General features: G+C 34.9%; 3 protein-coding genes across 4 annotated transcripts in view; 1 reads left to right on the forward strand and 2 right to left on the reverse strand.

Annotated features, from left to right (window-relative positions):
* The window catches only part of LOC136027930 (uncharacterized), a 41,206-nt gene extending 33,898 nt beyond the window's left edge, over positions 1 to 7,308 (reverse strand). The window contains exon 1 of the mRNA XM_065705387.1: positions 7,216 to 7,308. Within this exon, the coding sequence (XP_065561459.1) occupies positions 7,216 to 7,221 (6 nt within the window). The 5' untranslated portion in view covers positions 7,222 to 7,308. The remainder of the gene's footprint in view (positions 1 to 7,215) is intronic.
* Positions 1 to 16,437, forward strand: part of LOC136027915 (RNA-binding protein 42-like) — a 92,807-nt gene extending 76,370 nt beyond the window's left edge. The window contains exon 7 of one of the 2 annotated variants that reach the window (XM_065705361.1): positions 9,409 to 9,530. In XM_065705361.1, coding sequence (XP_065561433.1) covers positions 9,409 to 9,515 — 107 coding nt within the window. In that variant the 3' untranslated portion in view covers positions 9,516 to 9,530. Of the gene's footprint in view, positions 1 to 9,408; positions 9,531 to 16,035 lie in introns of those variants that run through there. The other variant, XM_065705352.1, reaches the window with a different exon arrangement.
* Positions 16,438 to 19,149: 2,712 nt separating this feature from the next.
* Positions 19,150 to 27,684, reverse strand: LOC136027924 (lachesin-like). Its single transcript, XM_065705373.1, has 5 exons — positions 27,446 to 27,684; positions 26,535 to 26,694; positions 25,644 to 25,791; positions 20,685 to 20,911; positions 19,150 to 19,549 (listed from the first exon to the last, which is right to left on the reverse strand). Exons 1-5 carry the CDS (start codon positions 27,620 to 27,622, stop codon positions 19,377 to 19,379), a joined length of 885 nt encoding a protein of 294 aa, XP_065561445.1. The 5' UTR covers positions 27,623 to 27,684; the 3' UTR covers positions 19,150 to 19,376.

Below are 27,684 nucleotides of genomic sequence, written 5' to 3' on the forward strand. Positions count from 1 at the left end.
TTATTTGAAAAAAACAATGAAAAAATAAATATGAAATGTTTTTTCTACTGAAAGTAAGGAGCAGCATTAAAACTCAAAACGGACAAAAATTATTACGCATATGAGGGGTTTACCTCCTCGTTATATCTCACTCTTTCCGCTAAAGTATTTTTAGTAATTTCAACTATTTATTCTATGGCCTTTGTGATTCAGAGGTCATTCTTAAGGAATTGGGACACAATCTAAGCTTTAGTGTAAAGAGCGAGGTATCGACGAGGGTTGAACCCCTCATATACGCAATAAAAACATACGAATATAGAAGTTCGTTACGTAAGTTAATTCGTAAGTTACGTATATTTTTTACCAACGAAAACGTTTGTAAGAAATTAAAAGTTCTAGTTGCTTTTTTAAGTAATCAAAAACTTGGAGGGCAACTAGGCCTCCTCCTCTGCTTCTTTTTTTTCAAAATCTTCCGATTAATTGTAATTAATTAATATGCAAATTTCGTTTTAATTATTTATGTGCGGAGAGCCAAGATCAAAACAAGCATTAATTCAAAAACGTCCAGAAATTAAATAAAAAAACAAGTTTTGTAACGGTAAGTAAGGAGCGACATTAAAACTTAAAACAAACAGAAATTACTTCGTATATGAAAGGGGCTGCTTCCTCATCAACGCCTCGCTCTTTACGCTAAAGTTTGACTCTTTCTCTTAACTCTGCTTTTTAAAACAGTAAAAAACTTTAGCGTACGGGGCGTTGATGAGGAAGCAGTCCCTTTCATATACGAAGTAATTTCTGTTCGTTTTAAGTTTTAATGTCGCTCCTTACTTACCGTTACAAAAACTTGTTTTGTTATTTAATATATATATATAGAAGCGTGCCGAGGCCAGGCGGCGAAGCCGCCTGTTTCCCAGCACCAGGCCTCTGTGGTATTTTTGTAGGGACATAGCTAGGATTTTAGTAACAGCATCAACTAGTTTAATCGGTAGGCCTATGTTAGTTATGAATATATATGGACAAATTACTTAGCAGGGATTTTAGTTTCAGTAAGACCTAATTTAATCTGTTTCAATAATCTTCCGATAATTTAATTTTTCACGTTTCGGCTAAGATTCATAACGTGTAAAGGTAGGTAAATCTTACTGTTTTTTTTTTTTCGCGCTAGTTTGGATCATTCGCTAAAAAAGTTTAATAAAAATTATCTTGGAAAAAGTTTTGAGTAATGTCATCTTTTTATTTAAAATTAAATAAAAAAACTAATTTTTTCAACTGAAAGTAAGGAGCAATATTAAAACTTAAAAAGAACAAAAATTATTACGTATATTAGGGGCCCCTCCTCAACACCTTTCTCTTCACGCTAAAATTGTTCGGCATTTTAAAAAAAGTTACTTATTGTTCTTGTTAAACGACTATTGTGTTTCAGGAGTCATTTTAAAAGAATTGGGACAAAATTTAAGCTTTAGTGTAAAGAGCGAGGTGTTGAGGAGGGGTAACCCCCCTCATATACGTCAAGTTTTAATGTTGCTCCTTACTTTCAATTGAAAAAACTTTTTTTTAATTTCTGATCAATTTTTTGATTCTAGAATTTCGCTAGATATTCTTTCGCTAGGATATTTGGCTCCACCTCCATGGAAAAATCCCCCTCCCCATGGAAATATGCTCTGGGTCAATCCTGGTAAAAATTTACACTTGACAATTAACCTTAACATCTTCGCGCGTAAAATTGAATCGGCAAAGAGAAACCAAGACATATAAAGAAATCTCGTATAGGAATTCTGGAAAATTTTCCCAATGTGAAGTTTCCCCCGTTGAAACTTCCCTTTCCATTGAAAATTCTCCCGGTGCAAAATCCCCCTAGTAGAAAATTCGTCCTCCCCACCCGAGAAATGTATGCATACTTCCCAATAACAAATACAATTTCCCTAGGGGTTGTGGGGTCATTTTATCTCCAAAGACAAAGTTATTGGGCATTTCAACTATACTGAACGAAAGAGCTATCTCAAAATTTTGATCGGACGATTTTGGAAAAATAGTGTAGGAGGGGGCCTAGTTGCCCTCCAAGTTTTTGATTAAAATGGCACTAGAACTTTTCATTTCCGTTGAAATAAGCCCTCTCCCGACATTCTAGGCCCACTGGGTCGATACGATCACCCCTGGGGAAAAAAACAAATAAACAGACATCCATGATCTTTCTTCTGGCAAAAATGATGAAATTCCGCATTTTTGCTGATATTAGCTTGAAACCTCTATAGCAGGGTTCATTGGTATGCTGAATCTGACGGTGTGATTTTCATTAAAATTCTATGACTTCTACCGGGTCTTTCCCCATTTTTTGAAAATCAGATGAATTTTCTCAGGCTCGTAACCGTTGATGGGTAAGAATACACTTAATGAAACTTAAATATTTAGAATCAGTATAATAAGCCAATTCTTTTGATACGTCTATTGGTATCGAAATTTGTTTTTTTTTTAAGTTTCGGTTACTATTGAGAGGTCGCTCCTTTCTTCATAGTTCGTTGCCGCGAACGGTTTGAAACGCACTTCGAATAAAGCATGTCAAAATATGGTTGGCAATCAAACAGTTCGTGGTTACGAACAGTTCGTTGTTGCGTTTAATTACTCCATTCTTGTAGTTCGTGTTAACAAAACAGTAAGAAGTGATCCGAGCTAGCAATAACTAAAACCTTAAAAAAAAGGGTTTTGGCAAAAAGTTTACTTCTAAAAAAAGTCAGCGTTTTGTCGTGAATCCGACTGGATGAATTTTAAAATAAACTGGATGAATTTTAAAATAATCCATCAAAAATAAAGAGGCTGAGAAAATGTGTTTGATTTTTTAAAAAGATGGAAAAGACCCTCAAGAGGGAAGTAATCTTGATGAAAATTACCCTACCAACTTTAGCATATCAGAAAACCCGACTGTAGAGGTCTTGAACTCCTACCTACACAAATATAGGATTCTAAATTTGTTCTTGGGGAGGTAGATCAGTGATGTGTTTATTTGTTTTTTTCGCGGGGTGATCATAAAGAGCCAATGTCCTAGAAAATCGGGAGTCGACTCCTTCAGGCGTAAATAAATGTTCGAGTTCTAAGATAGCCAATTGATTTAAAATCATCGAAAAACGGTGTATTGATCTTCCCAGCTTCAGACGCTGAAATGCACAGCGACCGCCATTCAGTTGCTAAAGAGTCACGTAGCTTAGACAAAACAAGCGGTTCATATAGATCCTTCTTATTAAGCTTCATTTAATTGATATTGGTAAAAGTATGTATAGTAATGTATAATAGCATATCAGCTAGTATGTTGGAGATCGGTGGATAGTTTTGTGTGTGTGGAAGGGATGCCTCAGAAACTGAATTTTGACGCCAAAATTTTCTAACTATCCGCGAGCCTTCTGATAAGTATTGAAGAGGGTGTGGAAGAGGAGATGTTCTATATGTTCGAAAACATAAAAACCATTTTTCTTGTTAAATCATAAACGTAAACTTTAGAAAAATTATGAAGCTACTAGCCAATCGGATACACAAGATCATTAAGGCTCTTGTCCGAGGAGCAGTGGGAGTCATGTCGTCTGTGGAGATGTATATATTTCGACTATTTTGAATGAAATTTCTATCTCAAAATTGTGATCCAATATTGTTGGGACATCTATCTCTGAGGACAATGGTAAAACAAATGTTTACTAAAAGCTTAAAATCCTCTCTATCCAGTTCTTGTCAATTATACGCCTGGAAGCTAGACATGTCATACTCACCTCTATTTAGTTTCTGTGTATTGAACTCGTAATGCGAATCAGAATTCCCTTGAGAATTTCTTATATATTGAGAAGAAACCGTAAGCTTGTTATATTCGTTTTGACATTATAGTATTCGAAGAAAATCCATCTACTCTTCCTTGATTCAACATGAATCTTTTCTTTGTGTTATTAATTTAGAAACAAAAATTCACCAAAGAAGTTTATCAAAGATAAGTAAAAAGCTATATTAAACCAAAGACGAGCAGAAAAAAATCAAAGGATAATTGAGGCTTTAAACGAACAGAAGTCACAAAAAAATCATGTCGAATTTTAAGAAATTACCATAAACAGTAGATGGTCTAACACCCTCTAAGCCTTCTAAAGACCAGAACTTCATTTACTGTTAGTGAAAACAGTTTTATTTCGTTTTGCATGTTTTTTATTTTTTCATAATATCAAAAAAAATCACTACAGTTGCATTTGCAAGTAGTACTAGTCACAAGTAGTTGCAGTCGCAAGGAGCTGCAGTCGTAATCGCAATCCTAAGTAGTCACAGTTACATTCGCAAGTAGTTGTAATTGCAGTCGTAGATGGTCGCAAACATAATTAGTTGTCGTCACAGGTAGTCGCAGTCACAATTAATCGTAGTCGTGGTTGTAAGTAGTTGGAGTTGCTAGTAGTCAGAGTTGCAGTCGCAAGTAGTCATAGTCACAAGTAGTTGCAGAAGTAGTCTCAGGCGCGAGTATTCGCAATCATAAATAGTCACAGTAGCAGTAGTAGTCGTTGTAGTAGCTCTGAAAGTTTCAACTTTATACTCTTACCCGTTCCTATGATATTTTAAATGCGCCTTTTGATAAGCTGGATTCGCTTAGTAATTTAGTTCAACAATCCCTAAAATTTCACCTTAATGCTCTTAGTCCTTTTGGACATGTCCAGGGTCATTCATTCACCCTTTTTTCAGTAATAAATCTTACATGTGAACCATGGGAAAACTAATTAATATACAATCCTTTCCCCCAGGAACTGCGGGGCAAGTCATCTCCGGGGGCATAGATATTTTACTTTCTGACTGTTTTTAACAAAATGGCTATCTCAAAATTGTGATCTGATGTCTTTGGGTTAGGGCAGCTAAAAAGGGGGTCGGAGGATAGTTGTGTGTACACCAATCACTTTCTTAAAAAGAGTACTAGAACTTTCAATTTCCTGTGGAAGGACTCCCCTACGAAGCTTCTACAACAACTCATTCCACGCGAAGTGGCCTCGTAGAAAAAATAATATTACACTGAAGTTATTTTGCTCTTTACGTAGGAAGCGCAGTTGCGCTGCCTATGAGAAGGGTTTCCTTGCTGGAAAAAAGGAAACATTTTGGTCAACATCTTTTCATTTTGGTCAACAACTTTTTCTACATTCTCATGGAGAGTATTATTGTTGATTTGTTACCCGACAAAGTTGGAAAAGAAAATGTAATGGTAGAATATATATATATAAAAAAAGAAAACATTTACTCTTCAACAAAACACTAAAATCACACTAGTCTAGGAGTAGTAACTGTCGATGACATCAGTCTAAATTTGGCAAATTTCCTTTCAACAGGTGAGAAAGGGTATGTAATACGATGCCTCTCTGATACAAGGGTATTTTTGTGTCACAGAGGAACACAAAAAGAAATAGGTATATCTGTAAAATGCCGTTGTCCTCTAAGCCGTCGAAAAGAAGGAGTTCAGTTGGATAAGGAGATTTACTATGAAGATCCAATCGTATCCAATCTATACTCGAATGTATATAATCGTATCGTATCTATATAATCGTAATTGTATCTATATAATCGTATTGTAGGTCTCTACAATTGATGTATCGCTCTGCTGAGTGAAATACAGATATCGAACGGGACATATGGAGGATATCGTCGGCGAAATCATCCCACTGTGAATAAAAAAAAAGTGATCCCTTTTCCTGTTTACGTTTGACCCTAACTCTTGGCATGATTAAATACATATGTAGTTTGTATAATAGGCTTAATGATTAATATTAAATTATTTACCTTCTTAAAAAAGTGGACCGCTTTTTCTGTTTACGTTTGACCCTAACGCTTGGCATGATTAAATGCGTATATAGTCTGTATAATATGTTTAATGATTAATATTAAATTATGTACCTTCTTAAAAAAGTGGATCCCTTTTCCTGTTTACATTTGACCCTAACTCTTGGCATGATTAAATACGTATATAGTCTGTATAATATGTTTAATGATTAATATTAAATTGTTTACCTTCTTAAAAAAGTGGATCCCTTTTTCTGTTTACGTTTGACCCTAACGCTTGGCACGGTTAAATACGTATATAGTCTGTATAATATGTTTAATGATTAATATTAAATTTTAACCTTCTTAAAAAAGGGGATCCCTTTTCCTGTTTACATTTGCCCCTAACTCTTGGCATGATGAAATACTCATATAGTCTGTATGATATGTTTAATGATTAATATTAAATTAAATACCTTCTTAAAAAGTAGATCCCCTTTTCTGTTTACGTTTTACCCTAACGCTAGGCATGAAATGCATGTGTGGTCTGTATAATATGTTTCATGATTAATATTAAATTATGTATGTTCTTGAAAGAGTGGATCCCTTTTGTATTGTACATTTGACACTAACATAAAAATTCAGTGCGAAGCTAAGTACAATAACGATCTCCCTGTATTCACCAAATGTAAGAACGAATTAATCATGTACGAAAAAAATAACTACTTGCATTAAAGGGTATTTCATCTTGGCCCCTACGATTTTTCTTCCATGAAAATATTTAGTTGGTTTTTCTGCACCCGTGCCAGGTTCAAGTGGCTTCGCTTCTGACTTGTTTCATTTTGTCCATTCCTTGACTTGTCCATCAACATCTATCCAAAGTTACCATGTATATCAAGGGACTGTCACCTCCTCATTGTCTCTTTCTTTACACCAAAGTTTGATTATATTTTGCTGAAACACTATTTTTTTTAATAGTCTATGTCTATTTATAATATCATATTATCCCAAATATGGTTAAGTTTATGAAGATACTTACGAAATATACAAAAATACTTATGCGTTTGCCATTTTATAGAAAATTATTATTTTTAAAGCGTACGTTGCATTCTCATGTTGCCATTTTTCAGTAGGTCATGTTTCAAATTTTATATAAAAACCGAATTAATCTGTACATATAGGTTTGCTTTACCATGCCTGCAGAATTATTTACAGGAAAAATATATTTCTATCTTGAATAGTTTATCTGCAAATCACTCAGCAGAGAAAAAGAAACTTGAATTTACTTGCATCTTCAGCTATATTTGCTAGGGTTGAAGGCAAAATGAACTTTAATTGGCATGGGCTAAATGTCCGATCTTCAGCCGTTCATTATTGTTTAGTTTGTTTGCAGTGTCTGTACTTTAAAGGCTGTACTTTAACTCCATGTGACGGGTACTAGCACACAGGAAGAAATAAAGGGAATTGGGTTAAAAAACTTACCTTCATTTATAGTCTATTTCGAGCGTTATCCTGGAGCTATATGATATCAATTCCCTTGTTAAAGTTCAAGTAGTAAATTATCTTGAGAACAGTCTATGTACCAGTTCAGAAATACTTGAAAGACTTGCGCTACGGCTCGAAATCTGCTTATTTGCTACTTTTATTTCTAAGGAACTTTGTAGGTGTATTTGTTGAATAGCAATGTAGCAATCCTGTTTATTTCGTTTCTGGGAGGACCTAAGAATACTAATCAAAAAAGGAAGTGTTGTTTGTATTCTTTTATATCTTTTTTATTCTTTACAACGGTGATGAAAATGCAAGAAGATTTGTCGTGATGTAACTATAGTAACTCTTTCATTCCATTTGTATCACCTTTTCAGGGCTTTCACCTTGACGTTTTGTGAACAATAAAAATCTCATGATTCCTAAGTCCCTTTCCTCTTAAGATTTTCTATTATATATCGATAGAAGCTGGTTCACTCCACGAAAGAGTAATTCTCTAGTGATGTTTTTGTATGGATATCATTTGGGGAGGGCTAGTGTGGTTATACCTCACTTAAAGTCAGACGTGTCAATGTGGATAACTTTCGTTTATATTGCTTCAAAGTTGAAGTTTTATGTAGCATTGACCAAACAGTAATTATTGATCCTACAGCCCCCCCCCTCTCCCAAGAAAAATTGAAATAGTTCAATTGTTTCTCATCAGTGCCCCTATAAGAACAGTCTTTATTTTATGAATACCTTGTATTAAATTCCTCTAAAGATTATATTGATGTTCTGTCTAGGACACATGTTTTGTTCAATTATATAAATCGTGAATTACATACAGTTTCTATAAATCATCAGCGAGTTTATACAAATACTTACTGAGATTATATAAAAAAGTGCATATTTGGGAAAAATAAGGCTGTTCCAAGCGAAAATGCACCAGTCTAAACGTATAATGATTTTGAGCAAGATCAGGAATGTGGTCCACTCATCCCATTTGCGCAACCAATCGGTCTCGCTAAGTTTCAGCTTTGTTTTTGCGTACTATGAAGATTTTAGAATCTGTACCCGACTTTCCATGATTGGAACCAACGATCCCGTGAAATTCTGATTTTTGGGGCAATTAAACACACTGTTACATACTGTTTCTGTTTCTTTAAGTTCCTTATAGTTTTCAGTGGTATTATGATAAAATGAATTATTTGTTTTTCATAGATGTTCTATTTGTGCGATTTCAGCGATTTCCCTGTGATGAAAACCTAAAAACAAACAGGTACATTTTCATGCGGAAGTTCAAAAAACGCAACTTCTTCTTATTTTCCTCAATAATTAATTTATTTTCTTCAATTTTTGTCAGGTTCCAGGTAGAATGACATCATGACTTTTCATATATACGCTCTTATTTATTTTTACTTTTTCCGAAATTTAAGAAATAAGCCTCAATTCAAAAATTAAGAAATTTGGATTGTGCAAAGTTTCGAGGCTCAAGACACTTCTTGTGCCTTATTTGAGATAGAGGTCTATTTCGCAGTGTTTCGCTATTATAACACAGAGATTGTTCAAGGTCATCAAATGTCAGAATCTTTTGGAGGGAAAAGGAGTGGAGGCGGGCACTTCAAAATGCTTCTACTGGGATACTACTGGGATATACAGAACTCCTTTCTGGGATATCATTAAGGCTCTGGATCCATTTCGAAGAGTTTCATTCACCTAACTCAACTAATTTTCAAAATAAAAACGCCCATGATCTAGAAAATTCTTTCCCCAAGAATAGACAGTTATATTCCTGTTTCACATTTAGGTCTATATTCACATGTTGGCTAAGATTAATTCATTTCCTTCAATTACTTTTATTTTTCGATGAGTTTCAGGTTTCAGATACGATAAAACATCATTTTATGGATATGCTCATTTGACTAAAGTTTAGCTATTTGGTGCACCTATCTCAACTGCTTTCCCAAATAAAAAAAATAATACTCTAATCTAGAATTCTACTCCAAGAATAAACAGAACTTTTCTCTTCAATTTATTTGTAGTTTTCAATGGGCGTCAGGTTTCAGGTACAATAAAATCATAGCTTTTAATTAAAATATAATACTCATTTTGACTATATGTTTAGCTATTTGGGCATTATCAGGCTTTGAATAAACCTGCATATGCACATATAATGTAAATGAATATATTTTTTCTTAACTTTTCTTTCAGTTATGCGAATGAAGGATGACAGGTTGCCAAAATTGTCCTTTCCGGCCCATCGTCTAGGGCTAAATAGAAAGCAGGTCGTCCTCAGCTGGGGTGGGGCGATGTCGTAAGGAAAAATTTAAAGGAAATGGGAAATCTCTGGGAAGGTATACAGAGGGGGGTTTGAATAGATTGGGATGGAGGAGGAGCGTGCGTAGCTGTGATGGCCTCCGGAGGCTTGGTGCTGCAGTGAGTTGTTAGTAGTAGTAGTAGTTTTCTTTTCAGTTACTTTATTGCGTTCAGTGGATGTCTGTTTTCAGATAGAATAAAAGCATATCTTTTCATAAAGATACTCATCTTTAACTATAAGTTTAGCTTATTATCTATTAATTGCCCAGAATAAACAGATATATTCCAGTGGCGTATTATTTTTGCATTATCAATCAAGGCTTGAAAATAAAGTAAGCCTTCTTTTTATCAAAATTTAAAATGGCTAGCTACTGAATGTCATCAAAAAAAAGTATTCAACCTATATAATGTTTTCAGTGGATCATCAGTCAGTATAATGCTGCTGTGGTAATTTACGAAGTGGCCAAATAGGTTAATAAACATACCTTTTCTGCTTTTTTTTTACTATATTATAGTTGGGAATGAGTGTCAGGCTCAGATTGAATGGAAACTTCAAAACAAAAATAAAACAAAAAACAAACAAGTAAAAAGGAAGATTAAACAAAGATAGATTGAAATTTTCGTAAAAATAGACTTAAACTTTTAAAATAGAGTTCTTTGATATGCTGACTGTTGATGGTGTAGCTTTTATCGAGGTAACTTGCCATTTACAAAGTGTTTTACCTTTCTTTTTGAAAATTGCTAAATATGCCCTGGTTTGCTACTTTTGATGGGCAGCTTTAGACTTGATGAACTTTATATGTTTGGAATTGTGATAAAGTTTGAATCTTCTGATCCTATATATCTTCATTAATACTCCTATTGTATAAATGTTGGTAACTATTAGCACAAATTACCCCTTACTTAGTTTTGGCTACCATGAACTGCTTGATTACTTGCCTTATGAACAGGCACGTAAAACTACTAAAAAGGGCACGGATGCAATCTCAAAGCTTCGCAAAACAATGAAAAGCAAAACATTTTTGATTACGTCTAATCAGATTAGGATTTTTATTCTAAGAGTAAGAATTTGGTCATTACATCCTCTACGCTTCCTAAAACCCCACTGTTCTTCTCTTAAAACTTTATCTACAACATCTCTAAGTCTAAAAAGTATCAATATACTAAGTAATTTGCTTCCTAGAGAAACCAAGCTAATTCCTCTATAATTACCACACTCATTCTTATCGCTCATTTTCTTATAGAGGGGTTTAATTAAAGTTTTCCTACAATAGCTAGGTACTTCCCCTTTTCAAAAATCATATTCATGTTCTTCAGTAGTTTATCTCTAACTTTACAACCATCATATTTGAAAACTCATTTACTACACTATCAACATCGGGAGCCTTATTATTTTTTTTGGACTGTCAGTAATTCATCCTCAAAAATAATTTTTCCTTCACTCCCAAAGTATCACAAAATTTTTCATCCTTTTCTATATCTTTTCCTGTAACTTTACTACGGTTTAGCCTATTTCCAAATATGTTCTATCCATCCCTCTTTCACTTTACTCTTATCTACCTTTGTGGGAATTTGTAAACTTTATAATGTTTTATTTATGTATAATTTACTAGCTGTTGGGGTGGCGCTTCACGCCACCCCAACACCTAGTTGATGGGGGCGCTTCGCCCCACCCCCCCAAGCCCCCCCCCCCGCGTGCGCAAGTCGTTACGCGCCATATTAGTTACGCGCCATTGTAGTTGTGTCCCTGTGTCCCACCTGTGAATATAGATAGATATATATATGTATATATATATTTTTAACTACGTAAAACTTGCGAATGTATAACATTCTTGGCTGTCCCATTGCCTGTGCATATAAATAGATTGTCAGGTTTACCGACTCTTGAACATGCAACATATAATTGTCAATGGGAAAAACAATCTGTATTCAGATCTATACCTCATTATTCTAATGATTGCCCTTGAGCTTTGTTGATGATGATTACTAATCGAACATTCCCTGTGTCCCTGTCGTCATTTATATATCCCCCTGTGCCCCCGGCGTCCTCGTTGTTGTTGTTTCCCTGTGTCCCGGTCGTCATTTGTGTCCCGGTGTCCCAGTCTGTAATTTCTCTTTGAGTGTCGCGGTCGTCATTTATATTCCCTGTGTCCCGATGTCCCGGTCGTCATTTTTGTCCCGGTTGTCATTTGTGTTCCGGTGTCCCGGTCTGTAATTTCTCTTTGAGCGTCCTGGTCGTCATTTATATTCCCTGTGTCCCGGTTGTCATTTGTGTCCTGGTGGTTTGTAGATGGTGATTGCTAATCGAACATTCCTTGTGTCCCGGTCGCTTTCTCTTTGAGTGTCCCGGTCGTCATTTATATTCCCTATGTCCCAGTTTCCCGGTCGACATTTGTGTCCCGATGTCCCGGTGTGTAATTTCGTCAATCAACAAACATGACGTCAGTCGACACACAAACATGACGTCACTCGACACACAGACACAACAGACAACTTATTTTTATATATATAGATGTCCTGGTATCCCGGTCGTCATTTGTGTCCCGATGTGTAATTTCGTCAATCAACAAACATGACGTCAGTCGACACACAAACATGACGTCACTCGACACACAGACACAAAGACAACTTATTTTTATATATATAGATGTCGCGGTGTCCCGGTCGTCATTTGTGTCCCGATGTGTAATTTCGTCAATCAACAAACATTACGTCACTCGACACACACACACACAGACAACTTATTTATATATATATATATATATATATATATATATATATATATATATATATATATATATATATATATATATATATATATATATATATATATAGATATAGATTACGTGCTCCGTTTTCTTCAATTTTCCTGTTTGTGTCTTCTCTTCACGATTATGAAGCTTGAACATCTCTTTGGATTCGTAGACCATTGGTTACAACTACTAGATTTAGATCTAATATTAGACATGTTGGGCCTCTAATTCGGGAAGATTTCCCGAATGAGACAAGACCCGTGTAACATTCTACCACAACTCCGTAAATTAACAAAACTGTATTATTTAGAATTTTATGAATTATTTGTGTTGCCTTCAGCCGTCTAAGCTGTTAATTTCTTTGTTTGGCTCTTTAGGGAGGGGCTCAGTGTGTATGTGAGGTTTTCTTTTTGTATAGTTAGGGTGACTGAGGCCAAATAAGTGAAGCTTTTTCCGTCTTTTATTTATATATTCATTTATTTTTCCCCTTCTTTTGTCCTTATTTCAGTGTAATTGTTATGTTAGTGTCGAGTTTAACCCCTTACAGACTATATCCTCCGAATATTATTATTAATATATGTATTTTCTGATGAATAAACCCAGTTATTATTATCATAGTGGATTTTAGAGGTTTCTGTGCTGATGGGTGTGTAAGTCTTTTTCCTGTTACTTTTCTTTGGAGTATCACATGAGCAGGCACGTACGCAGGAATTTTTTCGGGGGGAGAGGGCCAAAACCTTCGAAACAGCAGATATAAAGTACCACTTTTTTTATTTAGTAATGTAAAAAGCACGTATATCGGAAAATACAGATTAACTTTAATATGTAGTATTGTAGCGGATGGGGGGGGAAGAAAAGCCTCAAAAGTACGTTTTAGGCTCAGGTTATGTTCATAGCGATTTAGAACCAGTGATTAATCTATTATATCCCACTGAAAGGGAAATTTTAGGGTTAACAGTGTAATATGGGTGCTGTGGGGGGGGCATCTTTCTATTGAAAAAACATAGATTTTAATGAAAACTGATAGTTTCCAAAATTGATCCATTAAAAGCTGTACTTTATCCTGTTACAGGATAACTCTATTTTGCTGTGAAAAGGAAATTCTCTTTACAAAAAAAAAATAACAGTGCAGTTGCTAATTACTTCAAAGAGGGCAAAAAGTTAAATAGAAAATGGGTTAATAATTGGGCAGTGACGTGACCGGATAATTGCATGCTGTAAAATCCCCCAAAAAAGACTTCACACATGTATCTAGATTCTTAACAAATGTCCTACTTTTGCCAGAAATCTCAAGAAACCATTGGAAAATTAAACATTTCACAAAATTTTTGGAGGGCCCGGGCCTAAAGCCCCCCCCCCCCTGCGCACGTGCCAGTATGTGAGATAATTTATATATTAAAGAAATCATTGTCCGAGAAGTGTTTATCTAACCCAGAAAAAATGTCGAATGTTTGCTTTCAACGAATGCAGGGGTATGCTGGGGCTATATTACAATCGCACTCTGGGATAAAATCAAAATTACGCGTGACTGGTACCAATAATCTATTCCGTTCGTAAATTTGTTTGATTTGAGTAATGTTCAACCTTCACACGTAAACTTTATTATCGGTTAATTAGGGTGAATATGTAAGGCATACAATTTTATTGATTTAGGAATTACAGAAGCTTTGAATAGCGGTTTTTCTTTCTTGATGATGAATCTGGTAAAAGATTCGAAGACATAGTATTTGAACAAAACACCTGAGGATAGATTTGCGGTCATCATCAAACTCATTTGAACTTTAATGTAATGCCAAAAAATCACCAAGCATCCACAAAAGTATTCCCCGAAAACTAAAAACAACGTAGAATAAATAAAAAACACTAAAAGAAAGGAGGAGTGCCTTATATTCTGATAATTTTAAATCACAAGAATCTGTTTAGTTTTTAAGGGTTAGAATGTTGTTCCTAGAGGTATAGAATGGAATGTAGGCTTTTTCAATATATATATATATATATATATATATACTAGCTGTTGGGGTGGCGCTTCGCGCCACCCCAACACCTAGTTGGTGGGGGCGCTTCGCGCCCCCCCCCCAAGCCCCCCCGCGCGCGTAAGTCGTTACGCGCCATAATAGTTACGCGCCATTGTAGTTGTGTCCCTATGTCCCACCTGTGAATATAGATAGATATATATATATGGTTTTAACTACGTAAAACTTGCGAATATACAACATTCTTTGCTGTCCCATTGTCTTTGCATATAAATAGATTGTCAGGTTTACCGACTCTTGAACATGCAACATATAATGGTCCATGGGAAAACAATCTGTATTCAGATCTATACCTCATGATTCTAATGATTGCCCTTGAGCTTTGTTGATGGTGATTGCTAATCGACCATTCCCTGTCCCGGTGTCCCGGTCGTCATTTACATCCCCCTGTTTCCCCCGGTGTCCCCGTTGTAGTTGTGTCCCTGTGTCCCGGTCGTTATTTATATTCCCTGTGTCCCGGTCGTCATTTGTATCCCGGTGTACCGGTCTGTATATACATTCGTTTTTTAGTTTTGTTTTTCTCCTTTATTTTTTTCCTTTTTTTTTCTTTTTTAGTTTATTTAGATTTTTAGATTTTTTAGTTTTTTTTATTAGTTTTTAGTTTTTTTTTCTTTTTAGTTTTTTGTAGTTTTTACCTTCTTTTTAGTTTTGTTAATTTTTTATTTTTTTTAGTTTTTTACCTTTTTTTAGTTTTTTTAGTTTTTTTAGTTTTTTAGCTTTTTTACTTTTTTTTATTAGTTTTTAGTTTTTTTTTGTAGTTTTTGCCTTTTTTTAGTTTTTTCAGTTTTTTTTTTAGTTTTTTATTGGTTTTTACCTTTATAGTTTTTTTTAGTTTTTTAGCTTTTTTATTTTTTTTATTAGTTTTTAGTTTTTTTTGTAGTTTTTGCCTTTTTTTAGTTTTTTCAGTTTTGACGTCACCTAATCCAGTTTTTTCAGGTGACGTCACCTGATCCATCCATCCATCCACAGACAGACAACTTATTTTTATATATATAGATATATATATATATATATATATATGCTTTTTCAATATGTGTATGCGATTGAGTTTTGAGCACGACGATAAACTTCCTTAACCTATGTTTTCATTTAGTGTTTCATGTACTAAATGCCTCATGAATCAACGAAATGAAAATTGCTTCCTTACGCTGAGTTGAAAAATGCATTTTTGCATTTTCCTTCGCTAAGTAACTTTCTGTTGTGTCTGTGAAACATAGTTTCCAGAAACATGTCAGACAAGGTTGACAGACATGTTTTGTCTGGCTAAATTGACACATGGCATTATGTGTTATTCGGAGTATTCCACAGTTTTTTTATGAGCTTACTTATTGAAAGCCCTCAGTGATCACATCAGCACTCGCCACCCGCAACGATGATCCCCAACATGGCTTGAAAGCTCCTGGAGGATTTCAGGCAATGTTTAACTATCTCTTCAGAGTTCTTTTCAACTACTCATAAAATCAACTTCAGTATAGTGTCTCCCGATAAGGTTTCATAGACAGGAACAAAAGGGGAGAAAGGAGTAGGAACAAAGAAAGGCAATGTACTAATCTACTAATATACTAATACAAAAGTTAAAAAAAAATACAATATCTAATCGCACGCATCAAAAAGTCCCAAAAATGGCAAACTAGGTAGAATGGCATCGTGTCAGTTCACTAGCTAATGATATCAAAGTATCAATAGTTGATATTAGATAGCACGCAAATCAAATCTTTATTATCTTTTGTTTACAGGTAAATATGTTGGTAGTCGACCAATAAAACTGAGAAAATCTGACTGGAAGAAAAGAAACATAGAGGAAGTGAGAAAAAAGGAAAAAGAACGGGTCCTTTTGGGTTTTTAAATCATTTTGGATTTGTGTATTTTAAAGAAAAGCGTCAAATTAATGCAAGTTACACTCCAAAGTACATAACGCTATATAACGCTGTTTAATAACGCTATATAGCAGTGGTTCTCCGCCTTGTTTCTCTAGCGTGAAAAATGTGTATTTTGTAATTGACTCTACTTGGAGTTCTAATTTAAAGGCTTGGAGTATGTCTATTAGTCTTTAAATAATGTATTCCACCTACATAGCTTTTCTAAAATCATGTGCTTTTGAGGTTTTGTTCAAGAAGGCATTAAAATTTAGCACTCAATCTACGTATCATATTTAAGCATAGGGAAACAGCTGTGAAGCATTACAAATGTACAAAACATTCACTGCTCAGCATCCTAGGGGGTATTTTTGTAGTAAACTTTCGTCGGTAAATTAAACCCATTGAGAGGAAGTGGTATTTGAAGGGGTCTACTGTTGAACAGAAAGGCATTTTCTTCATCTATTCGGTTAGACGGAATCTTCCATCCGGCTGGACGGGAGGTTTCTACGGAATTCTGATGCGTAAGTACGGTAGAACTAAATAATCATTTTGTCAATTATGAAAAGAGCATACCGACAAAAATGATATTCTTTTTTCAGCGTTTTTACATCATTCTTTTATATGTAGTATTTTAAGATACTTCAAGTTTCACAAATTTCTAAGGTGAAATATTAGCATTGAAAAAGTCTAATCCATGTATGTATATAGTTTATTTTACAAGTGGAGAAATAAAGGCTTTGTAGCTGAAGTTCAAGAATAAGAATATAGTTTCTATTTTTATTTCTACTCAGGCATCTAGCGTTCAGTATCTAGCGTTCATAAATTCGTTTTTTTTTCCTACATATACGGAGTCTCGCACAGGGGATTCTGGAAAACACAGAAGTGCGCTTATTGGTTTTTTCAGTCCATCTGTCAAACACCAAGGGCTGAACTGAGAACATAGAATTTAGTTGAAAGATTTTGGTGAAGCGTTTATTTCAAACACTCAGACAAAATGTTTCAAAGTAATGTTTAAAACGTAAAAAGCATATGCTTGAAACTGAAAATGATAGTATTTACAAAAAAAAAATATTTTTTCCATCCTTTTTTTCTATTTTTGCTGTCAATTTCTGTTTGTTGGGAGAAAGGGGCAAAGATCTAACCTTCGCCATTTTGTTGAAATTATGGGCTACTCGCTGTATTGCTGGATATTATATTATATTTTCGAAACCTGTGTATAATACTTGCGTGAGGCCTAAAAGAAAGGTTCTCACTTGTCCTTGAAAAGAACTAATGCTGTTGGAGCTGATTAAGAGTTTTATAGTATATGCCAACGAAGATGCTCCACGAAGCGTTTGTCAGCTCCTCAAGGATTTTGATCAGCATTAAAAGGGAATTTGTATCCCTCTTTTTTCGAATATTATTGTCTTGCTGTGGGCCAACTTTCTAATATTACTACCTGAAGTTGCTCCACCATGCTTATCTTTTTGAACTATGTATCTGCTTTCGAGTAGAAAGCTGTATTTAAGTAGGCAAGCTAGTAGGCAGCAGTTTCGAATTGAAGTCAGACTAGAATCTAAAATAAAAATTAAGCTGCGGGCCGATTCGCTGGCCTCATTGTCAAAAGATTTTCTCGGATTTTTAAACAGAGAATTTACTGCTCTAAAAAAGGACTATTTTGCCACGAGTCCCAAAGGGCTGCCATGTATTTTTGCTGGTCATTTATGTTTCTACTTATTTTAAGTTTGCTATTTCATTTTACTGTTTTGGGACTGAGACAAAGGAATGGTATCACATATGCATTCGAAACTTTAAAGTTTTGTCGTTGCTAAAGTCATCAGAGGTGTCCTTGTCCTTTTGCTTTTGTCCCAGTAGCGATAATGGAAAGTTGGCCCACATCAAGAAAATTAACATTCGAACGAAGAGGGATACAATTTCCTTTTCAAGGCCGATCAATATTCTTGAAGAGCTACCGAGTGCACATTGGATCAGTTTTTGTTTTCTTTTACCAAATACACTAGAGAATTAAATCATTTGAAAATTTTTTGGGTAACAACTCTTCTTTTCTGGCAAACATCGAACAAAATTTGGATAATAGGTGTGCTTGAAAACGAGCTAAGGCCCAAATTGTTGCATAGAGATAAAAGGTGAGCCCTCGGTCCCTCTGTTACTCCCTCCCATTTCAATTACTGGACAAAAAAGTAGCCCTCTTTGTTTCTTTTGGGACAGGAACCAAGTGAGAATTTCAATCTGAATGACAGAAGAGCCAGATTGAGCCAGTGGCCTCTCGGCAACCGAGTCGCCACCCTTCCTATTGTCGTCTTCCGTAAGTTTTTCAAATCTATATAATTATTGTATCTACAAAGTTGGCCTTTGACCACTCCCACATTTCCATTGTTTCATAGCCAACAACCCACTAGAAAGGTTAGAATGGTGCGCCTAGTTTCAACCATAATTACTCAGGAATTTTCAATCTGTATGACTGGAGGACCAAAATAATATTTTTCCTGACTGATAAGTGTCAAAGCCCTGTGAGTTATGTCTTCGTATGGCAACGAGGGATAGTTTCTTATCAAATTTAGACCGTGAAGTGGACGTTAAAAAATCTGAAGCATTTGAACCACCGAAAAGCTATGAAGTGCAATTACCCATGCGGGGGTCCCGTTTCCAGGAAACAACTTTAGAGTCTAACCTCCCGTGACGTTTGTTTTGAATAGCTCTTCTCGAATTTTAAGATATTTTGTATTATCTGTAAAGGGTCAGAAATGAAAAACTACCACCATTGTCTAACTCATGACATAAGTATCTTAGTTCTTCAGCTGTATGTGCGAGTAGTAAGAGAACCCTCAGAGACAAGACATTTGATCCTAACCCTACCTTTAACCTATCCTGGCCAAAACTTAGATTGCTTTCTCGATGGTCTTGGGATAGACTATGGTGAATTATAAAATTGAGAATTATCATCCGAAGAGCCTTCTACCAGGAATGGTTACATTCAGATCCACAAAAGAAAAATCTGTAAATATTTTATTTCGACGCCAAAAATAGGAATAGCATGATTAGACATCGCTCAGTCTGGTTAGGAATACTGATTATCTGTAAAAAACGAACCTGCCTTACTGAAGTAACAGTCTTCATTGTCTCTATTGCCCAAATATAATCTTAACAACGCACCTGATAATGTAGAATATAAATGTTCAAAGAGCAACTTCATTTATAATATTTATGAATCATCAGCTTTAATCTGAACTAATTTCCCATAACTCCTTTGCTACAGTTAACGGGGAGTCTGCTTCAATTCCAGATTTGCATGCAAGCACAAATAGGATATAGAAGGCAATGTAGAGTGGTGGAAGCATCGCTATTACAAATTCGAGATGACGGCCGTTTCGCTGAGTTCCTTCCTTATCCCCTATAACAAAAAAGAAGTTTTAAAACTAAAGCTCTTTAAGGTTTTTGGCTTTGCGATATTATTTTGAGACTCAGAACTGAGCTAAAATGAAAGAGCTCAAACTAGGAATAAAATTTTTTGGGTATGGTGCCCTACAGAAAAGAAGGGAATTATATAGATTGCGTAACATTCCATTCCGATGACACATTCAGTTCTAACTATTTTTTTTAAATTTGCTCTTGGGAGAGTAGTTCTGTGGAAAAAATTGTTTATATTTTTCTCCTGGGTTAGACTAACCCTGGAAACTTTAGGTACATGGTGTTACTTATTTGCACTTGTTTCACCTTGTAAACTTTTGGGTCATGATGGTGTTCGAGATCCAGTGACATCTGTGGCTCCGACGGAGTCTGTCCACAGTTGATAGCTCAACAATCAACTTTAAGTCTTGTATCCCAGCGTTTGAATTATTTCCCGAAAGCCTGAAGTGGCTCAGAGTCGGGCTTGATGGTAGATGAACTAGTTTCCTTTTACCATTAGCTCACTTTCTATGCAGATTGCTAAAGGGATTGCTTGGATATTACGTTTTCAGGGTGTCTTAGTACGTGACTAAAAAAGAGGTGTCTGCCTTTGATGGCTTTTGACATGGGTGGCTGGGCTACGGATCTACTCTGAATGTTGCCATTTCTGACTCTTTCAGATGGCCAGATCTTCAGCCCATATCGAGGAACTTATATTAGAAAAGTGGCATTTGAGATTTTTAATGGCCAGACTTTGCCACCATAAAGTCTTTCCAGCTGACACCACCATTTCTTAAAATATTCGTAGTTTTGTCTATAGAGTGACTTGGTGTTTACAGACAAAAGACCGAACTATTGATTTAATTGCTCGTACTGCCATAGGAATCTATCGAAGCCTTGGTAGTTGAAGTACTCATAGTTCAAATATTTTGTGGGATTTCTGTTGATCAAAACAGGTACTAAATAAATAATTAAGCAAGCTTCTCATCTAAATTCAATATCTTTCTTTTAGATATGTTCATACTTGGTACAAATTCATCTCTTACACACAAATCATTAAACCTAATTACGGTAGTGGTGTTCAAGTCACCTGATTGATCTGAATAGGGCAACTGGAATGTCAAAAAAAGCATGCTTACGATGTGGGTAAATTGTAACTTGTTCCGAGCCAAATTGATTACTTGCTGTGCATCTTACGTTTGCTAAAGCCCTTTGGGGGAAGGTTTTGAAGGAGAGGATGGATGCTGTAAATCTAGAAGATATTATAAAACTGGTTTCCTCATATATGTCAGTTCTGTTGAGAAAATGTATATTATTTGGTAGACTGCAGAGCCGTAGCAATAATTCCGCGTGCAGCGAATCTTCCCTAAAAAAATAAATAATAGAATACATGTAGGTTAGTATTATGTATTCCTATAGGGTTTGTGGACAACCCTTAAGAGTTCCAAGACGGTTTTTCAATCATTCAAATCTGAAAAACAAAATTATGGCAGCCATTATGCTGTCAAATGAATGTGTGGCTAAAACCTGCAAAATGATCCAATATAGCCTAATATAAAATATCAGCTGCAGATAATTGAACTCTATCAGATAAAGGAAATAAAAAGAGCAGACAGTCCAATTAATTCATATTTCCAATCTACTAATTTTACAAGTTACAAACATTATTCTCATTAACTTATATTGGAAATCATTGAAATTGGCAATGTGATTTCCATACCATCATGAACTTTTGACCATTGCTCTGATTTGGAATGGGCTAACATAGTCTTTGGGATCCTTGTATTTTTGATCTCTCTCGTTATGTATATATGGATGTCGCTGCTAAAAACCAACCAAACAAATTTATTTTTATATTTTCATGTCAAATAAGGCAGGGAAAAAAGAATATTGGAAACCAACAAGAAGTGAAGCATAATTTTGTCTCTGAGATAAAAAGTAGCTGATGAAGTCTATCACTGCCCTACAAAGTACTAAAACTAGCTGAGAGAGTTAAATAGATTAAGTCAATTATATTTATTTTGTGTATCTTCTACTTCACATTGGTCAGATTATTTAACAACGAACTTAGCTGCATCTGTATCAAAGGATTTCAAACCTTGTTTATTATATGATTAGTACTAAAATATAAAAGTATAAAATTAAAACATCACGAATACATACTTCATAAATGGCTTTTGTTTTTTGCATAAAGTGGGTGTTTAGTAGTGTTTTATTGGTATTTAATATTGGTATAAAGCTGATATTTTTCCAAAGTTGTAAAATGAGGGTCCTAAAATCGGGCCTAATATGTCGAAAAATAGCTTTCAAGATCCTTCATACCTCTTATTGAAGGACTTTTGAACAGATATTTGGCTAAAAGTGTAAAATAGAAATCCAAAGTCAAAACACAGTATGCAGTCCTTGATGTTTCGCGAATGTTAGTTGATTTTTACCAATACTGATATTTAAGGGATGCTGAGGCTGCTAGTGACCAGCGACGTCAGATGAGGTGGGTTTGGGGAGGGGCATGTTTCCTCCTAGATACCCCTCTTAAATTTTTGAGGATTACGTTTTGGGGGTAATTGAAAAATGTCTTCTTTTAGTAGTTTAATTGACAAATGGAGAACAACGACAAATATGCCGACAAATTAAGGCCTCTGAAAGTGTCCATTTACAAAGAAAAGATTAAACTGTCAAATAGTCATCCAGAAGCAAAACACATTATGTATTAACTTTTTAAACAAATGTCATCCAATTTCTACCACAGTTTATTATGTATGTATGTATTTATAACCCATCATACACAATAATGAAGTGATGGACTACATTGAAAAAAAAGGAAAAAAAAAGAAGAAAGAAACAACATATCGTTACTACATTCAAAAATACAAACAAAAATAATTCCAAGTCAAAAAACAACGTTTTGCCATTCATGGCCGGTTTGCTTATTGTACATGTGTACATTCAGCTCAGCTAACTTAGCAAACGGGTCAGACAACTATATTTTTTCATCCAATAGGAGTTGCGGGTCCACGGAGGAACTCGCAACAGAAACTTAGCAAATTTGAAGAAAACGCGTTTCATATTCACTAAATGTGGGGTAAAACGGTACTAAATACAGAATATGTGGTAGGACTACACTTCTAAATCCTCGCAAGATGGGCTCTATTCAAATGAAACTGGGAACCAACAATTTTACCATCTGCACGACGGATTTTAGTTTCCATACTTTCTAGCATCAATAGCCTAGTTTTCTTCATATATTCACAGCCTTCTGAAATTGTTTTCAAGGCTAACACTCCAATATAAATCTTTAAAAACTTAACAATGCAAGGGTATTTTCCATTGGTTGAACCAGATCTAAAGTCACTAATTACAAATAAGAAGCCAGTATTTCAACATGAGCACCCTAAAGCAAAAACCTTTAAGATAACCGTATATCACTGACAGTTTTCAATTTACAGAACATTTATTTGTCGAAAATTCCCTCATTTTGTTGATTACCAATGTAAGGCTAATTAAAATATGTTGTGTAAATATTTCAGAGATGGTGTCTGCGTTCAACCAATAAAGGTTTTTTAGAGTAACTAAGCATAATAAATCCTTTAAAACTGCAATATGAGCATTCTAAAATTAAACGCTATATCTAGGCCGTATTTTTCACAATCGCTCTTGTGGCTAAGTTTAAATAAATAAAAATGTTTTTGTAGCTGAAAGTAAGGAGGGACGTTAAAACTTAAAACGAACAGAAATTATTCTGTATATGAAAGATGTTGTCCCCTCCTCAACGCACCGCTCTTTACGCTAAAGTTTGACTCTTTTTCACAATTCTACTTTTTAAAACGATAAAAACTGACTACCTCAAAATCTGACTATCTGAACAAAATGTCTATCTCAAAGTTTTGATTGGGTGACTTTTGGAAAAAATGAGCGTGGGAGGGGGCCTAGGTGCTCTCCAATTTTTTTGTTCTCTTAAAAAGGACACTAGAACTTTTAATTTCTGTTAGAATGAGCCCTCTCGCGACATTCAAGGACCACTTGGTCGATATGATTACTCCTGAAAAAAAAAACGAATAAACACGCATCTGTGATCTGTCTTCTGGCAAAAAATACAAAATCCGACATTTTTGTAGATAGGAGCTTGAAACTTCTACAATAAAGTTCTCTGATATGCTGAATGTGATGATGTGATTTTCGTTAGGATTCTATGACTTTTAGGGGGTTTCCCCCTATTTTCTAAAATAGGGCACATATTCTTAGGCTAGGAACTTTTGATTGGTAAGACTAAACTTGATGGAACTTGTATTTTTAAAATCAGCATAAAAATACGTTTCTTTTGATGTAACTATTGGTACCAAAATTCTGTTTCTTAGAGTTTCAGTTATTATTGAGCCGGGTCGCTCTTTACTACAGTTTAACTTAAAATAAACCGCAGCATGGAGCCTACATGTTCCACGACCAACTCTCGACCAGCTAACGCAGTTTCTAGCAAAAAATTTCTGAACAGTTCAGTTGCCTACTAGGGGGCTGATACCGCAGTAGAAACATCAAAAATCAAAACACTGAAAGAATGTATTCGACATATGGTGTTTAATTTCAACAAAGTGACCATCATACCAATTGATTCTTCCGCGACTACCAATACCACGACCACTGTAACCACAAGTAATCCCATGCCCCTTCCAATACAACTGTTCTAAATAATATTGTTCCTATCGAGGCAGTCCTTACGATGATTTTTATTACTATGTCTCTTCCATTCATTAATTTATATATAAAAAAATAAGTTGTCTATGTGGGTGTGTGTGTGTCGAGTGACGTCATGTTTGTGTGTCGACTGACGTCATGTTTGTCGACTGACTTCATTATAAGGATTGAGCTGTATGCGTCATGAAGTTGTTTGTCGACTGACGTCATGTTTGTCAACTGATGAAATTACATACCGGGACACAAATGACGACCGGGGCACAGGGAATATAAATGACGACCGGGAACCTCGAAGAGAAATTACAGACTGGGACACCCGGACACAATCACGACCGGGACACAGGGATTGTTCGAATAGAAATTACAGACCGGGGCACAAATGGCGACCGGGAGACAGGGAATATAAATGACGACCGGGACACTCAAATAGAAAGTACAAACCGGGACACAAATGACGACCGGGACGCGTAACTAATATGGCGCTTAACGACTTACGCGCGCGGGGGGGGGGGGCGCGAAGTGCCCCACCAACTAGGTGTTGGGGTGGCGCGAAGCACCACCCCAACAGCTAGTATTAAATAAAATTATTAGCAAAATTTTAGTCAAGATTGTTTCTAATAATTTAAACAGAACATTTTCAATTAAACAGAAATCAGAGATCAAATAAAAAAATATCACTTCATTACAGAATTTTACCAAAAATTTGCTATAACATGTGCAGATTATAACAAATATGAATTATTGTAATGGCAAAATGAAACCTAAAACCAGAAGGATCTAAAATAATGATGAAACTAATTTTTAAACCCAAAAAAATTATCAAAAATCAGTACGGCATTGTTGCTCCATTAATAACGTCCCCCCCCATTCCTGTTGCTAAAGTTATATTTATTTTTCACAAAAATAAAATATTTTCGGTCAGTTACATTTTTTGTCATAATACAAAAAATTAATAAATAGTATTCAATCTTCCTAGTATCTTTTTTCAATATCAGTGCGTTTCTGACAATCAATTTAGCTTTTCTATTCTAATTAATTATTCTCTGTTTTCTCTTTATTTTAAATATATTCCTTTCAAATGTAAGAAATGTCAATTGACAAGATAAAACTCTCAATTTAACCTGTATTTATAGTGTTAATAAAGCAAAATAACAGACGGGCGTATAGGGGTGTGTATTGACGCGGGATTATAGTAATCCATGTCTTTTATTTAGTTAGACTTCACTGTCCATTATAATTTCTATTCGTTTAGGCGTAAATTCCACGGTTATAGTAACTTGCATTTATTTCAAGCTTGACATCCTATATTAATAGTTTAAGCTCGTTTTAAGTTTTAAATCTGCTCACTTTTTGGCTTTGATTTTATAAGGTAATGATCTAAATAGCTTCAACATAAATTTAGGTTATACTCTGTTGTCAGGTTCCACTCGCTGTTTTCTATTTTTTCCCAGCTCCAGTGCAAAATTGGACGTGGAAACCCTTCAGCGACGCAGCCGATCGACAGGTGTGATCCATTAGCTTTTGAGGATGCAATTAAAGGAAGCATTATAGGGCTATCTGAAAAAAGAGAACTTGACTAATTACTTAGCACTCAAAGGCTATTTTTCGACTTTCTATTGTTATCTAGTAACTAAGGAAAGCTGGACCAAATTTACATAAACTTGCTGCGTAAACAGTGATGGTTCCGGCCTCTCTTGCCCCCGGGGCAGAATCTTAATTAGCTCCCTCCCCCTTGTCTCCCAAGTTTTCTAGGTTAAGTTTTTACAAATTTTCTTTTATTGACAAAATTTTCCATTTATTTAAATCTGATTTTTCTTATTTCAGCCTCTGCAAAAATGATAGTTATCTCAATATCCTATAAAATACGAACAGGTTTGAATAAAATCTATCACTTAAAAACGTTGAAATTAATTATATTCGGTCTACTTACTTTTAATTTCAAGGAATGGTGATGAAGATATGGGAATAATGAAAATTTCGGATTTAATTTGCTTATACCTACTGCCAACTGCATCCTCACCTTAATGGAAAAAAAAATGATCAAAAATTACAAATTGGTTATAACCGTTATAACGATTATAACAATCATACACTAAAGAAAAAATAATACCAAACTTACACAACGCTGTTATTGTCAGCATTACAAAAAATACACTCCTTATGTAGCACAAAAATGTTCCTATGTGTTCACGTTGAAAAACCTCAGTATTCAAAACATGTTTTTTCGAAATATAGGGAGGGGGCAATTTTTTAATTTTTTCTATAAAAACACCAAGGGCAAAAACCAATGCAAAACTTACACAATACTGTTATTTTGAGCATGACAAGAAGTACACTCCCTCTGTAGCATAAATACGTGCCCTCGTCTTCACGTCGAAGATCCTCAATGTTCAAAACCGAATGTAGGAGCACAGTCTTGCCATTTGAAAATGAAGTTCCTTTCTCTCTTTCCCAAAAATCCTTAAAAATGAAATAGTCACAATGAATAAAAATATTACGTTTTTGGATATAGACTTGGAAAATAAATTTTTAGATTTATTTTTCTTTTAGCACCATTATTTTCTATAATCATAATTTTATGTTCTTATGCTGTATTATTAGTAATTTTAAATTATGTACGATCTAGTACTTCTTAATACATTAGCCTAGTAATTTTTATCCTTATGATTTTATCAGTTAAATATACAATCACATTTGTTTATTTTCGTTTGGTGGGACTAAAGCAAGATTGTAACTCCTCAGTTTTTTTCCTGTTTTTTTAACAATGTTTCAACTTTACATCCCAATTAAACGATAGAGGTGACAAAATACAATCGAATCAGGATCTCATTAACTATTAGAATAATGTTTTCATATGTTCTTCAATATTATCTTTCTGTAATGTTATATTTCGTTTTTCTACGTAAATAGAAACAAATTGCAGAGATCACAAACAAATGACTAGACCGCCATTGTTAGTTTTATATGCCTCGCATAATTTCGTACACCTTCCCATAAGAGTTTCGAAACTACTCAGAAACTAAGAAAATAAAAATAAAATAAAAACAAATCAAAACAAAAACAATTTGCCATCTATATTGCTATTTTTTTATTCTTCTATAGTAGTGTTACCGTGAATGTTCAAAAATGTGAATGTCGACTTCAGAAGTGACCACAAGTTCATACTTGTAACAGAATGGATACCAGTGCTAAGAAATAAAATATATCTCACCTCTATGGACTCACTATCTTCACTGTCATGATGAGAACAATTGAAATTTAAATTTTCCCCTAGATTTGCCGTCACACTAATAACTTTGGTATTAGAAACATCGCCATTTGCATTAAGCAAAAGCACAAAAATTGGAAGAATATACAAATTTTTTACAGTCACTCTTAAAATACGCATTGAACGAAATGAAAAAGGACCAAAATCTTGGAAGTCCTAGAACTGCTCTCGCTATACTAACT

This window comes from Artemia franciscana, chromosome 1 (assembly GCF_032884065.1).
Source record: "Artemia franciscana chromosome 1, ASM3288406v1, whole genome shotgun sequence".
Taxonomy (NCBI): domain Eukaryota; kingdom Metazoa; phylum Arthropoda; class Branchiopoda; order Anostraca; family Artemiidae; genus Artemia; species Artemia franciscana.

Coding starts and splice junctions, on each gene's coding strand:
- LOC136027924 (XM_065705373.1), bottom strand. CDS start 27,622: ATGCGTATTTTAAGAGTGACTGTAAAAAATTTGTATATTCTTCCAATT. Junction 26,695..27,445: donor AAGATAGTGAGTCCATAGAG/GTGAGATATATT, acceptor TTCATTTTTAAG/GATTTTTGGGAAAGAGAGAA. Junction 19,550..20,684: donor AGTTACAATTTACCCACATC/GTAAGCATGCTT, acceptor TTTTTGTTATAG/GGGATAAGGAAGGAACTCAG.